Below are 15,695 nucleotides of genomic sequence, written 5' to 3'. Positions count from 1 at the left end.
TAATAATTTTTTTTTAATAAAAGTGCCCCCAATGCACATATATACTACGTATGTAATATTTGGGGCCTTGCGCTGGCCCTGGCCAGGGACGGCCCTGCTCTCATCCCCGTTTCTCTCGTGCCGCCTCTCCGGTTCCGAGCTGGACTCCTCTTACTCTGTAAGCCAGGCGCCTCCCATCACTGAGTCGAACCCTGGGCGAAGTATCAACAGATTGGTCGTCCACCACAAGCGCCACCGCCGCCGCATTGGGCTCTAATTTCTCAGTCAGAGAGGGCTCTGCCACCTGATCACCACAACCGAAGCAACTCATCATCAGAACAACAATGGTCTTGAAAACCATTCTTTGAAAACAAAACAGGCATCAAGATTCGAGTGAATGGTCTATGCAGAGTTCCACTTACCAATCACAAGCAATTCAAGGGATTCTTCTTGGGCGCGAAAATGATAGATTGGCATAAGAGGCAATAAGAAATGAACCAGAAATGACGAATTTGCCCATTCTATTTAAGTTTAATTGTTGATTTAAAATTTTTCAGTCACATTTGGCCAGTAATTTGACTAATGTGACCAAAATTGATAAAAATTACATAGTCAAGGTACTAAATTAACAATTTTGAAAATCAAGGGTTGCAATTAACACAAGTTAAATAATCAGTGCACCAAAATTGAAATTTACTCTTTTAAAATATTTTAAGGTGGTAATTACTATTTTTTTTAAATCACGTGGTAATTACTAATTAGTATAGTAGTTAGGTAGTTAGCTAGCTAAATAGTAAATACATAGCAATTTAATAGGCATAAAATCAGTTTCATGTAGAGTTTCTAATGAAATGGGGGTGTTTGGTTATCAGCTGATCAGCTATTTTTCAGTTGGTGGGTGTTTGGTTATCAGCTGATCAGTTATTTTTCAGCTGATTTGACCAATTTTGGCTGATTGACTTGGTCAATCAGCCAAAATTTGTGTTTGGTAGAAGAGCTGGTTGGGATAGCTGATAGGGTCAATAAGTTAATTTTTTAAACGCTGCTTGGAGCAGCGTTTATACATTAGCTGATTCCATTTCAGCTAAATGGCTGAAATTATCCCTGTTCTCTGTGAAACAAACCAATTTCATCTTCATCCCAAAACTCACATTTATTCACAAATTAAAAGTAAAGGCAAAAAACAATGGAAAATACTCATCTCCTCTTCTCCTCCTCCCCCTCACAACCTTCACAGGCAGCCATGGAACAAACCGCAAGAAAATCCACAAATTATAGGTAAATAAAAAATAATGGAAATGACTTGATAAGGTATATACCCCGGGTCCGTGCCATCGCTCGCAGTCGGGTCGGGGTCAAAGGCGACGGGTCAAACCCGAGATGGGTCAAACCCGCCGCCTCGGTGGGCCTTTAAAAGGGCCTGGAGCCCTTTGGGAAGGGGGAGGCCCATTTTCTCCCTTCCCCATCTCTCGGCTCTCTCTCTCCCTCTTCTCCCCTTTCTCTCAAAATGCAGAGACAAACAACAACAAACCAGTTTAATAAAAGAAGCCAATTTCACCTATTTCTTGTGTTGATTCTTTTTTATGCTTATACATACGCATATACATACATCTCTACGGTACGAATTAGTACTATCAAATGGCGCCGTCTGTGGGGACCGTGGCAAGAAGCTACGTTCCGGCATTCAAAGAAAAAGCAAGGGAGAGACTTTGGAAATGGAGGAGAGTTCGAACCTAGGTATTCAAGCTGTCAGGTTAATACCACAACCATTCTACCAATCTGCTTCTTGTTTCACTTTCACCGTTCTTGGTCTGTTGATGTATGAGATCAAGGCAAAAGCAGAGGAAAAAAATCGTTTGAAGGAAGTTCGGGAGTTAACTGGAAGCCGCCGCTGCATGCAGACTGATCCGGCAACTGCGACTGTTCTGTCCATTACATGCAATAGAGGCGCTACGCCATCGGATCTCATCTTCATCAGAAGGTTCCTCATCATTCTCTTCGACTCTTCGTTCCTCCCTCGGATCGGATCTGCTCCAACTTATGGAGATGATCTGTACCGGAAGTCGTAGCGTTCTCGAGTTCGCCACCTGAATGTAATTGCAGCCGCCGTTTCTGTCTTCGTGGCTATCCCCTCCGTCTCCGGCAAGCAATAGCAGATGAGGGCGATGCCCTTCACCGTCGGATTCCGCCATCATCATCACCGCCGAGGTCCGTTGCATCATCATCCTGGGAATCAAAAGGCATGCAATATTATAATATTCCTCTTTCATTTTCTTCTCTGATCTGCATCTGATACCCATTTTCACTATTGATTTCAACTCTTAATTTGCATGCATTGAAATGTTGAGTGATGGGCAAAAAGGCTGGGTCAAAGATAAGCCACCGTCATCATCCTGGTGTGTTCTTCCTATGATGATGAAGAAGCATATCTAAAGGGGGTGAGGGGTTGTTAGACGGTGAAAAATAAAAGAAATTAAAAGATTGATGTTGCATGCAAATTTCATTGGAAGATGTTGGCGGTGCAGTGGGAAGGCCAAGAAAGTGGCAAGAAAGAGAGTAAAAAAAAAAAAAAAAAAGGAAAAGTAAAAGAGAAAAAATGCATGTAAGCTAATGGTGGAAGTAGGTGGCTGGCACGCTGGTGTGAAACATTGGAGAGTGCAAGCCAAATTGCAAAAATTGTATAGGCCTAGTTACAAGTTGTACAAGTTACATGCTTGTACTCAGAAATTGTAATATTTATTTGTAATAAGTCTAAATTAGACTAGTCAGGCCCATGAATTTAAAATAGGCCGTAGCTTTTTTTTTATAGCAAGTTGTATAGGCCCAATTACAACTTGTATAGGTTATGGGCCTATACCTAGAAGATTGTAGTTAATTGTAATAGGTCCGGTTAGGTTGGTATTCCCACCACCGGCACTAAGAGCCCGGTCAGGTCGGCCTCGCCACCACCGGCATTGTTAAGCCCGGGAAGAGCCCCGGCACCAAGCCCTACCATGTAGGCAAATTTGGGTCTCCAGACCAATCGGACGACGCTCCAACGAAGATTGAAGACGGGCGCTTCGCCCCACACACCTCTCCCTCGGTTCCGACCGATAGCGGTGTCCGAAGATTGAAGACGGGCGCCTTGCCCAGCAGCCAAACCGGCTCTAATAGCCGTCACTCCTCTCCCTCGGTCCCCACCGATAGGGGTGTGCAATCGGGCTCTAATAGCCTCAGTTCTGCGGCTCTAATAGCCGACTGACCCTTGACCGGGCGAGGCAATCGACTGGTCATATCGCCGATCGGGGAGGTCGACACCACGGCATATTCCCCGATCCGCCCGCTCCTCTCCGGTACTGCACTCACTCGCGCCCCGAGCGCGCACAGTGGGGGCTAAATAGGAAGGGAGCGCCACAGGTCCCATGCTCGGGAACACCCCATGCAGCGGGCCCTCGTGAAGTGTTTAGGCCCACACTCGGGAATCCCCCGATCGAGGCGGCCAAACAGTGCCTGAAGAAGTATTCCAAGGCCCGGAGGCCGGGAATCACGGTTCGGGCCGGCACTCGGGAAACCCCCGATCGTGACGGCCAAGCAGCAGTTGAAGCAAGCCTAAGGCTAAGAAAGGTTCCAAGGCCCACGAGTCGGGAACTGCAGTTTGGGCCCAAGGTCGGGAATATCCCGTCCTAAACGGCCCACCCGAAAACCGAAGACCGCGCCCTGAGTTCGCCCGGCCGCTAGTTTCACTGTCACACGCCCTTATACTTAAGTACGTCCGACAGTGGGGGGCTGGGTAGGATAGGCCGGGTCGAATCGTCTGCTCGGATAACATACTCATATGTGGGTCGCCCGAGGCCATGCGCCTGGTCGGCATAGAGCGGCTGGTTCAACCCGTCTGCCCGGGTAAGGCGATGCTGGCATGGGGGTCGCCTGGAGGGTATTAGCCCGGTCGTCCAACGCGCTTTCCCACCTCGAGCAGGTCGGCACTGCCACCTCCGACGAGAAGGGGAAGTGAGCCACGCGCCTTGTTTGACCGAGTAGGTTGGCACCGCTGCCTCCGGTATTTCTAAAGACCAGTTAGGTTGGCCACGCCACCACTGGCACTCTATGACCGGTTAGGTTGGCATTGCCACCACCGGGTCTATGAGTCCGGTTATACCGGTTGATACCGCTTCTTAGCGATGCCGCTTTTCAGCGATGTATTCCGCTTCTTAGCGATGCCGCTTTTCAGCGATGTATTCCGCTTCTTAGCGATGCCGCGTTTTAGCGATGTTTCCGCTTTTAGGCGATGCCGAGCGATGTGCTTGTTCCGCCTCTTAGCGATGCCGCATTTTAGCGATGTTTCCGCATTTAGGCGATGCCGAGCGATGTGCTTGTTCCGCCTCTTAGCGATGCCGTGTTTTAGCGATGTTTCCGCATTTAGGCGATGCCGAGCGATGTGCTTGTTCCGCCTCTTAGCGATGCCGCGTTTTAGCGATGATATTTCCGCTTTTAGGCGATGCCGAGCGATGTGCTTGTCCGCCTCTTAGCGATGCCGCGTTTTAGCGATGATATTTCCGCTTTTAGGCGATGCCGAGCGATGTGCTTGTCCGCCTCTTAGCGATGCCGCGTTTTAGCGATGTTGTTTCCGCTTTTAGGCGATGCCGCGCAATGTGCTTGTTCCGCCTCTTAGCGATGCCGCGTTTTAGCGATGTTGTTTCCGCTTTTAGGCGATGTCGTGCGATGTGTTTACCGCCTCTTGGTGTGATGCTTTACCGCTTTTTTTTGTGTGATGCTTTACCGCTTTTTTTTAGCAACGTGTGTGTACCGCTCGTTAGCGGTGTTGTGCCCGATCGTCGGCGCGGTAGTTATAGCCGGGTGCACTCACATTGCGGACCCGGTCGAGGCACTTCCCGACCGCGATGTCGTTTCCCGGACGGTAACCCGTCGTGTCCACTCTTTTGTGTTGACGATCCTCACACCCGCGGGAGTGGGGGCTGCACTGGCCCGAGCAGCTCGTCTGCGTTTTTGTTTGCCCGAGTAGAGCGTTCGTCGGTCGAAACGGTCGAATCACGTTCGCTTCGCCCCGTAACGTTTCGCCTGAATGAATCCGGTCTCTCGGTCACAAGCGGATCCAACCCCATAGTTGGTTCGCAGATCTCCAGATCGCAGTCGAATCGACAACCCAGTCGTGCCCGGCAATCCAGTCGCGAACCGGCTGGGCTCGGCCTTTCGCAAGTTGCATTGCGAGCTCGACCACTGGGTCGGGCGCTCCCTTTCGGTCCACCGGACTATGTCTGAGCGTTGCACTCTTTTTTCCTTTGGCTAAAGTTTTTTCCCGCTGGGTTTTTTGTTAGCCTAAGGTTTTTAATGAGGCAACCGGCATATGTCACGGACCGTGTGACTCGTTTTTCCAGCCCGAACCCTTCCTCGATGCTCGTCGTCAGGGCACGGGCTGTGGGGGCTTTTGATAAGGTATATACCCCGGGTCCGTGCCATCGCTCACAGTCGGGTCGGGGTCAAAGGCGACGGGTCAAACCCGAGATGGGTCAAACCCGCCGCCTCGGTGGGCCTTTAAAAGGGCCTGGAGCCCTTTGGGAAGGGGGAGGCCCATTTTCTCCCTTCCCCATCTCTCGGCTCTCTCTCTCCCTCTTCTCCCCTTTCTCTCAAAATGCAGAGACAAACAACAACAAACCAGTTTAATAAAAGAAGCCAATTTCACCTATTTCTTGTGTTGATTCTTTTTTATGCTTATACATACGCATATACATACATCTCTACGGTACGAATTAGTACTATCATGACTATTAACCCATACAGAAGTCATCTTTATCTTCAAAACTCAGAATACAAAACAAACAAACAAACTATATTTTTTAATTCACAAAAAACAAATTAAAAAAAAAAAAAAAAAAAAAAAAAAAAAAAAAAAAAAAAAAAAAAAACCTAACCAACAACGACATCAACAATGAAAACGGCTAATTGAGTCATCTTCATCTTCACTGTCATCTGACTCGTGCAATTTTTTTTGCCCATCGCTTCTCACCCTTTACAGGGTGTTTGGTTGGAGGGATTTTAAATTCCATTCCCACTTAATTCCCACCTAATTCCAAAGACCATTAAATTCCGTAGTTTGGTTGGAGGTAATTGCAATTCCATGGAATTGCAATTCCCCCATTTTCATGGAATTAAAATCTCATGTCCCCCCTGGTATTTTAATTCCTGGGAAAAAAAGATAGTGATGAGTCAAAATTACCCTTTCCCTTTTTAACCTAAAATTAATGTCTAACAACAATAATGGACATTTTTTACTTTATACTACTTATTCCCTTTCAATTCCCATGTATAACATTGGAATTGAAATTCCCAGTAATTCTATTCCTGTCAACCAAACACTGGAATTTAAATTCCCACTTTATTCCCAGTAATTCAACTCCCATGGAATTACAATTCCTTTCCCACATAATTCCCCCCTCCAACCAAACGCCCTGTTAATTCTGGCCTCTTTCTTCTACGCTGCTCCTCTGATCTGCGCAATTCTTCGCGTCTAATTTAGGGTAAACAAAAAATGGGTGGGATTTGGTTTATAAATGTGCTGTTGGTTTGTGACTTTGGGTCAAATGGTCAATAATAATAACAATAATAACAATAATAATAATAATAATAATAATAACCAGGACTATGTGGTCTAATGGTACCCGGGTTAGACTTTCATTTGGAAGATTATGATTTATGAGTTCGAGTCTTAGTGGAGGCGTGAAATAACTTTCAAAAAAAATAATAATAAGAAAAAATGGTACTTTTTACCCCTGAGTTATATACTTATAGTACTTTTCCACCCTCAATTATTTAGTTAAGCACATTAGCCCCCTCAATTATTCTAAAAGTGGTGTTTTTTCTCCATGATATATTAAATTGACATTTATACCCTTAAAGTAAACATTTTATTTATTTTACTACTCCAACAAATTATTGCGTATACGTAGGGATAACCACAGTTCAATTTGAATTGAACCGGATACTAAAGCAATCGAATTAATAGTTCCCGGTTATAATTCAGATCTAGAATCCAATATTTAAATGTCAATTTATTAAAATTATGTATCAAAAAATTGAATCTTGAATCGTGAACCGACGGTTCCGGATCCGATTCGCGATTTTGAACCGTTTTTATTTTAAAATTTTATTTTTTATTTTAAAATAGTCTAAATTCAACAATAAATGTATTTTATTTTTTCAGTTCAAAACATGAACCGTCCGTTCCGGTTCACGATTTTAATAAACTCTAAATATCGAATTTCGATTCTAAATTGTAACTGGAATATTTCGGTTTGGTTGCTATAGTGTTTGTTTGGTTTGAACCAAATTATGGTCATAATTTGTTGGAGAAAAAAATAAATTAAATATTTAGTTTAAGGGTAAATATGTCCATTTAACATTTCAGGGGGAAAAACAGCCACTTCAATAATTTAGGGGGAAAAAATGCTATAGGTATATAACTCAGGGAGAAAAAGTGTCATTTTCCCTAATAATAATAATAATAATAATAATAATAATAATAATAATAATAATCCTTTATATAATAAAGCTATATGGTTTGGGAAATAATTAATGTTACAATTAATGCCACAACATCCTTTATTAAAAAAAAAAAAAAAAAAAAAAAAAAAAAAAAAAAACAACATTTAAAAAATAAAATAGCTATATATTATATAATCATATAAAAAATATACTTTTGAAAAATAAAATAGCTATATATTATATAATCATATAAAAAAATGTGTTCAATTAGAGTTTAAATTTACACATACAAAATTTGTAATTTACTTTCCAAATGTAATTATCTTAGTTATTATTTGTATTGTGAAAATTATAACATAGATGAAATACAATTAAGAATAAATCAATGTAATTATGTAAATTATCTCATAAGTTTATTTGAATATGCACATAATTATAGATTATATTAACCATACAAAATTATAATTATAATTATAATTTTAATTATAATTTTGTATTCTATAAAAATAATAAATACTTGACCAATGGAAGCTCAAAAATATTATTATATTAAATAATTTAAAATATTTTAGTTTTTCTATTTTTTATTTATATTTATAATAACATAATTTTTTCCGTGCATCGCGCGGTGAATTACTAGTAATAATAATGATGATGATGAAGATGTACGGTTGGCAGGTTTCAACTTTTAATAATAATAATAATAATAATAATAATAATAATAATAATAGTAATAATAATAATAATAATAATAATAATAATAATAATAATAATAATAATAATAATAATTTGTAGATGTAATTAAAGAATTATAAAATTAACACAATGCCCTTATAGGTCATTTTACATACAATCAGCTAAAAGTAAACAGCTAATTTACCAAACACTTTTTTATAACCAGCTAATACAATTAGCTGGTCAAACCAGTTAACACAATCAGCTATTACCTATCAGTTATTTCAATCAGCTATCAACTGATTGCCAAACACCCCCAATAATCTCATGAGTCAATACTCCTTTATAATATATATGTATATTATATTTTTGTAAAAATGTGTCCGGGTCAGCCCAGATAATGGGCCAAAAACTAAAGTACAACCCTGTTCGTAGTATAAAACAGGCTAATCATACGAGCATTATTGAGTGGACCATGGTCTACACTCAACACAAGTTATGTGCACCATATTTTGTCTGTTGTAAAATAATGTACATTCAATACAAAAATAATGTACATTCAGTACAAAAATAATGTACATTGTATTCAGGGGATGTATATTATTTTTGTTCTGAGTGTACATTATATTGTATAATGTACATTCAGTACAAAAATAATGTACATTTACTATATTAAAAATATACTTTTTGTTATGGTTCACATAACATTGTGTGGACTATGGTCCACACAATAATTTGCCATTCACTATACTGTAGATCATATTTTATATTGCAAGATGGGTTATTGACATATAAATTCATTTTTAATTTAGTACATTGTTTATTGGAAAAATGATACTTTTTCCTTTGAATTATAGATTTATAATACTGTCAAGCAACTTGTGTTCATATGACATGTAGTGACCTCTCCTATGTGGGAGATAATGAGATCGAGTCAAAAAAATAGACTTATAATACTTTTTTTTCCTAAATTATTTATTTATCAACATTTGCCCCCTCAATTATTTTAAAAGTGACATTTTCCCCCCATTTGATGTTAAATGTATATTTTTACCCTTAAATAATTATTTCATTTATTTTTCCTTTCTAACAAATTATTACTTGTATGTAGGAATGACCATCGTTTGATTTGAATCGAACCGGACACTATAACAACTGAACTGAAACAGTATGGATGGTTCTTGTTACGATTCAGAACTGAAAAATATATATATATAATTGTTGAATTTAGACTATTTTAAAATAGAAAATAGAATTTACAAAAACAAACAAATAAATTTTTTAAATTGGAATAAAAATAAATGCGAACCGGAACCGAACAAATTTATCATTTACAAACGGTGTTTACAAATCTGTTCGATTCTGATTGGCATTTATTCCTATTCCAGTTTCGCTTTGAACTGGTGGTTCAAAATTTATTTATTTATTTATTTTTGCAAATTCTATATTTTCTATTTCTAAAATACTCTAAATTCAACAATTATTTTATTTTATTTTTCAGTTCTAAATCGTAACAAGAACAATCTTTAGATTCCCTACTATTTTAGTTTGGTTGCTATAGTGTCTGGTTCAGTTCAAATCGAACCGTAGTCATCCCTACATATAAGCAATAATTTGTTGGAGAAGAAAAATAAATAAAATAATTAGTTTAAGGGTAAAAATGTCCATTTAACATCAAGGGGAAAAAACGGTCACTTTTAAAATAATTGAAACAACAAATGTGGATACATGAATAACTCAGAGGAAAAAGTGCTATAAACCTATAATTCAGGGCGAAAAAGTATCACTTTTCCTTGTTTATTTTTTTAAAGCTTCATTTTTAATGTATTTTATGGTTATTTTTAGTATACTACGCCTATAGATATCAAACGGACAGGCTAGCCCTAAGACTAATTCAGGCCCGACCCTTTGGATCGGATCGGCCAGGTCCATTTGCTACAATAGGTGAACTATGATTAGGGCAAATTATGGTCCACACAATGTTATGTGGACCATAACAAAAAGTACATTTTTAATATAGTAAATGTACATTATTTTTGTACTGAATGTACATTATACAATATAATGTACACTCAGAACAAAAATAATGTACATCCCATGAATACAATGTACAGTATTTCTGTACTGAATGTACATTATTTTTGTATTAAATGTACATTATTTTAAAGTAGACAAAATATGCTACACACAACTTGTGTGGACCATGGTCCACACAATAATGATCGATAATGAATATAGAGGCAAATTATTGTATGGACCATGATCCACACAACTTGTGTGGACCATAAATATAGGGTACATTTTTAATATACTAAAAGTACATTATTTGTGTACTGAATGTACATTATTTGATAATATATATAAAATAATATACTTTTAATACTAAAATAATGTATTCTCAAATAATGTACTTTTAGTATACAAATAATATACCTTTAGTATATTAAAAATGTATTTTTTATTTATGATCCATGCAATAATGATGGGATATAGAGGATATAGGGGTTTTTTGGGCCAAACAAAGCCCATGTAGTTTAAAGACCAAATGAGACGTTTTACGAATTTCCATGAGCAAAGTGCCAAAGTGAGATTCATTACTAAATACTTGAATAGTTTTTCAACTTCACGAAATCCAAACTTGCATGATTGAGCATTGTGAAAAGATATATATGTCCCTATGTGACTATGTCAAGCCAATCCTCACTATTTTCTATATATGTTTGTACATGTATATATAAATACTCCGCATACATATACAATTATGTAATACTTACTTACCTTTAGAAGGCGTTCAAGGGTAACTGAATCCTTTTTTACATTACAATGCGTCAATAGTTTTATACATAATTTTTTAACCTAGTAAAGTACAAAGAGTCAATATTCCCATTAAAATTTAAATTTTTAACTTTTCATTTAGGAGAGTCAAGTTATATTATGCCGCTTGACTACAAGATCTTTGACACGTAATAAGTGGTTGATAGTGAGAGTTCTAAGAAATTTAAGAGTAGATAGTTGTAAGAATGTGGGTAGTGAGGACTTTATTCTTGCTTGAGTATGGAATCATCTTTAGAAAGAGTTAAGTCGTCTTTCCACTCTTTCATCAATCATAATAAGCTAAGGGTCATCCTTAATTAGAAAAAGAGAAAAGATCAAACTCGTCCTAATCATTCATCCCAAAAGGTTGAATTTCTAACGGCAAATTATGCTATGGACACGCTGTACATTCATAATTTTTATACTGTAGATTCATAATTTCTACACTGTAGATTCATAATTTCTAAACTGTAGATCCATAATTTTTATATTGTAGATTTATAAAATCTATATTGTAGATTCATAATTTTTGTACTGTATGAATCTACATTATAAATTTTATGAATCTACAGTATAGAAATTATGAATGTACAGTACAGAAATTATGGATGTGCAGTATATAAATTATGAATCTACATTATAAATTTTATGAATCTACAATATACAAATTATGAATCTACAGTATAAAAATTATGAATCTACAGTGTGTCCACCATGCACATGGTGGACACGGGTCCACAGCATAACACTCCATCCCCAACCCGAAGGGCTCCCCACACCCCGACCCGACAGAGTATCTGGGAGGATGTAAATCATGGTAACTCAACTGAACCATAGAGGCTAGACCTTTGCTTATTGTGCACAAGGAGCGCCCTCACTTTGAGAGGTTGCTCACACACTTCCGCTGGTGAGACTCGATCCCTGGTCATTCTTCTTAATCATTCATACTATCCTAAGTAGTTATACTTACAATCGATCAATTGACTAGACGAATACAATAATTATTAGATTATAACAAAGTCATTAGTACTCAAAAAAGAGGAATACACTAATGGTCTTTTTGGTTCACATAAAAAAATTTCAGGGAGAATTTTTACCTCAAATTTGAGGGAAAAAATAAAGATTTTACTTAGGTTAGTTGGTGGAGAATTTATTCCAATAAAAAAATGAAGGGAAAAGGTACAAATAGGCCATTGAACTATTTGGGGGTTAGCAATTAAGTCACTGAACTCGAATAAGCTCCAAATTGATCTATGAATCTGTAAAAAAAATACAATTAACATTTTTAACAAGTTAACAACAAGTTACTGCTGACTAGGATGCCATGTGTAATTTTTATTTTTTATTTTATTATTTTTATTATCCTAATCAGCATTTGAAAAAAAAAAAAAAAAAACCTAAGCATTTGACCCTCTTGACCAAGACTACTGTCAAAATAAACCATACTTCTTCTCTTCTCTTCTTCGTTGCTTTGTCGCGAACATCGAATCCTCTTCTCTTCTTCGTTGCTTCGAATCGGCTCCGATCTCTCCTCTTCTCTTCTTCATTGCTTTGTCGCGAACATCAAATCCTCTTCTCTTCTTCGTTGCTTCGAATCGGCTCCGATCTCTCCTCTTCTCTTCTTCGTTGCTTTGTCGCGAATATCGAATCGGCTCCAATCTCTCTGGCTCAGCTTTACTTTTCTCCGGAAAACTCTACAATAAATTGGTAATTTCTTCTCTATTTTGCTGTTTTTCTATCTTTTGCTGTTGTTTGCATTATTTTTGAACACTTACAAGTGAGTAACCAACTCATTTTTATCTTTCACTGCTTTTGGGAACAATTACAGGTATTGTTGTTACACATTTATATTCTTGTCCTTTTGGGTTCAGGCATCAAAGTAGAAGAACGGTCTGTTCAGGAAAGCGATAACCCTCCAGGTCTTCTCTTTTTTTCTATGTAATTTTGTGTGTTGGGAAGTTTTCATGTTTTTTTTTTTTTTTGAATTTTGAATTTTTCTTCTAATTCATTTTGGTTTTGAATTTTGTATATGAAATAAAGATGATGAGGTTTGGCTTTGTGTAATAGTTTTAGTGAAAATAAAGAATTCTTGTACTGTAATTGAACTTGGGATCTTTGGGGGATGATGAGCTGCAGTATAGCATGGAAGCTTTATCTATCTTTTGCAGGTAGATTCTATGGTTCTGATAAAAACATACTACATGTTAATGTTATTTAATTTCTTGTTATGCTTATTAGCAGTGAAAAATATGACATGTTTACAAGATTGTGTCTGTGTTGTTGTTTTGTGTCTAGAGAAATGCAAGTTCTGGTATTCATGAAACTGAGGGCCTGGTTTTGCTTTTGTTTTGTGTAACAGCTGACACAGTTTTATTTGGAGTGGAAAGTTGAGATTTTGAATCTCATGTTTTTATGATAAATTGGATGCTGGTGCAGGTGTTCTTATTGCATTTGATAAAGTCAATTTTGTTAAAATATTTGTTTCACGAATTTTGTTAGTCATTAATTTCACCCCTAAAATTATAATGAGCAGTTATAATGCATTCCATTCTGGGCAGTTTGGAACACTTTGCTTTTATGGTCTAAAATATTTCATTTTGGGCAGTTTCGTTCTAAGCAGTTATAATGCATTTCCTTTACTTTGATGCATAATCCCTGCAATTTTATGTATTCCATTTTACAATTTTCAGAATGTATGACATAGTAGATTTGAGAATTCATTATGGGGGTAGTTTTGTGCAAGATCCAAGACTACGATATATAAATGGAGAAGTTGATGAAGTAACAACTGACCCCGATCTTATTTGTGTACCTCACTTGATGAAGTTGATAGCACATGAGAGATATGGTAAGGTCGAAAGTCTATCTTACAAGTTAAGTCTAAAGGCGATGGAGAAGCTTAGGCCATTCTTTAATGACACCCACACGATGGAGTTGATGACGCTAGCACGTAGATATAAGAAGGTGGACATATATGTTGAGCATGGTGTACGTTGAAGAAGAAAATGAAGGTAATCCGAGTGTTGATCTTGAAGAAAGAAATGAAGGTAATGAGGATGATGGTGAAGAGAATAATGATTATGAACATGATGAATGTAATAAGGATGATGAAGAAGCAGAAAAAAAAAAGAAAAAGAAATCATGGTGCATAAATGAAATCAGGAGCAACACATGCACCAAGTAGAAAAAAGAAATATAAAGTTCAAGAAAACACTATTGAGGATGATGAAGTAGTTAGTGTTTATTATGAGTCAGATAATCCACCTAGTTACCAATCTGAGATGGAAGATGATGAAGCTCAACTACAACTTGAACAATCAAGTAAAGCCAAGGTCAAATGTAAATTTCCATCTTACAATCCAAGTGTTGAATTTCCCGAGTTAGAGTTGGGCATGTTTTATGAAGATGCATAAGAGTTTAAGAAAGCAATGATTAATTATGCAGCGCACTTTAAGAGGGACATAAGCTATTATAAAAATGAGAGTATGAGAGTGATGTTTAAATGTGCTGGCATTGAGAGTATTGATGGTAAAGGCTACCCATTTCATTGCACTGCTTCATGGGAGGAGAAATACAAGTGCTTTCAATTAAAGACTCTTGAGGCCGACAATAATTGCAATCAAAAGTTCAGCTTGCGTTTGGTGAGTCAAAACTGGATAGAAGATAAATATGAAGAAAAAATTAGAGATAATCCTTGCATTGGACCTATAGAGTTGAAAAACCACATTGAGTCAGAATTGAAAATAAATTTAAGTATTAGCAAAGTGAGAAGAGCAATTAGGTCTGTGCTCAAAAAAATTAATGCAAGCTTTGAGGATCAGTTTAGGAGAATAAGGGACTATGCACAAGAGTGTATGAACTCTAACCCAGGAAGCAAAGTAATACTAAAAACCAGTAGGGTCACACCTGACAGTCCTTGTGTGTTCCAAAGAATTTATGTATGTTTTGATGCATTGAGAATGGGTTTCTTAGATGGATGTAGAAAGATTATTGGATTGGATGGGTGTTTTCTCAAAGGGTTGCTAAAGGGAGAAATATTAACTGCAGTAGGAAGAGATGCAAACAATCAGATGTACCCTATTGCATGGGCTGTGGTGGAGATTGAGAACACAGATTCATGGGGATGGTTTTTAGAGTTGCTGAAAAATGATTTGGGAATCACCAACACTTACCCTTGGACAATAATCAGTGACCAGCAGAAGGTATGCACTCTTAAATGTATTTAGTGATGTTATTTGCTTAAATGTATTAGTAGTTCTTTCTTGCTATTTACGGTGTGAAAGAGGCTATCTTGCTCTTGTTTTCTGAATCTTAATTTTATTTTATCATGTTCTTATTTTATGTTGCTCTTATTGCAGTCTTAATTAGTAGTATCTTATTTACATTGACTAGCTTGTTTTAATTACAATCACTAGTAGTATCTACATTACAGTGACCAATGTATATTTGCTTCATATACAGTGACTAGTGTCTTTCTTACTGCATCATTATCTATATAATTTTAATTTTAGGGATTAACAACTGTTACCCAAGAGCTATTTCTGGATTCAGAGCACCGAAATTGTGCAAGGCATGTGCATGCAAATTGGAGTAAGCGCCACAAAGGAAAGGTTATGAAGAATCACTTTTGGATGTGCGCCAAGTCAACAACAGAAGTTCAATTTCATGAACAACTAAAAACCTTAGAAATGAGAGACAAAGAGGCTAAAGCTGACCTAGAACGGTATCCACCTAAGTTTTGGTGCAAGGCT

The 15,695-nt window shown here is 37.5% G+C and overlaps 1 protein-coding gene and 1 long non-coding RNA gene across 2 annotated transcripts; one reads left to right on the top strand and one right to left on the bottom strand.

The window, feature by feature from the left end:
* Window positions 1-1,089: 1,089 nt before the first annotated feature.
* LOC109176780 lies at window positions 1,090-5,963 on the bottom strand. Its single transcript, XR_002053451.1, has 2 exons — window positions 5,886-5,963; window positions 1,090-1,208 (listed from the first exon to the last, which is right to left on the bottom strand). It is a non-coding gene; the product is annotated as an uncharacterized LOC109176780 (long non-coding RNA).
* A 7,964-nt stretch (window positions 5,964-13,927) lies between these two features.
* Window positions 13,928-15,308, top strand: LOC109176748. Its single transcript, XM_019326139.1, has 4 exons — window positions 13,928-14,039; window positions 14,200-14,283; window positions 14,389-15,146; window positions 15,303-15,308. Exons 1-4 carry the CDS (start codon window positions 13,928-13,930, stop codon window positions 15,306-15,308), a joined length of 960 nt encoding a protein of 319 aa, XP_019181684.1.
* The last annotated feature ends 387 nt before the right edge of the window (window positions 15,309-15,695 follow it).

This window comes from Ipomoea nil, unplaced genomic scaffold (assembly GCF_001879475.1).
Source record: "Ipomoea nil cultivar Tokyo-kokei standard unplaced genomic scaffold, Asagao_1.1 scaffold0755, whole genome shotgun sequence".
In the NCBI taxonomy this organism is placed as follows: Eukaryota; Viridiplantae; Streptophyta; class Magnoliopsida; order Solanales; family Convolvulaceae; genus Ipomoea; species Ipomoea nil.
The sequence above is the reverse complement of the archived record's forward strand: the minus strand, read 5'-3'. Positions and strand labels throughout refer to the sequence as shown.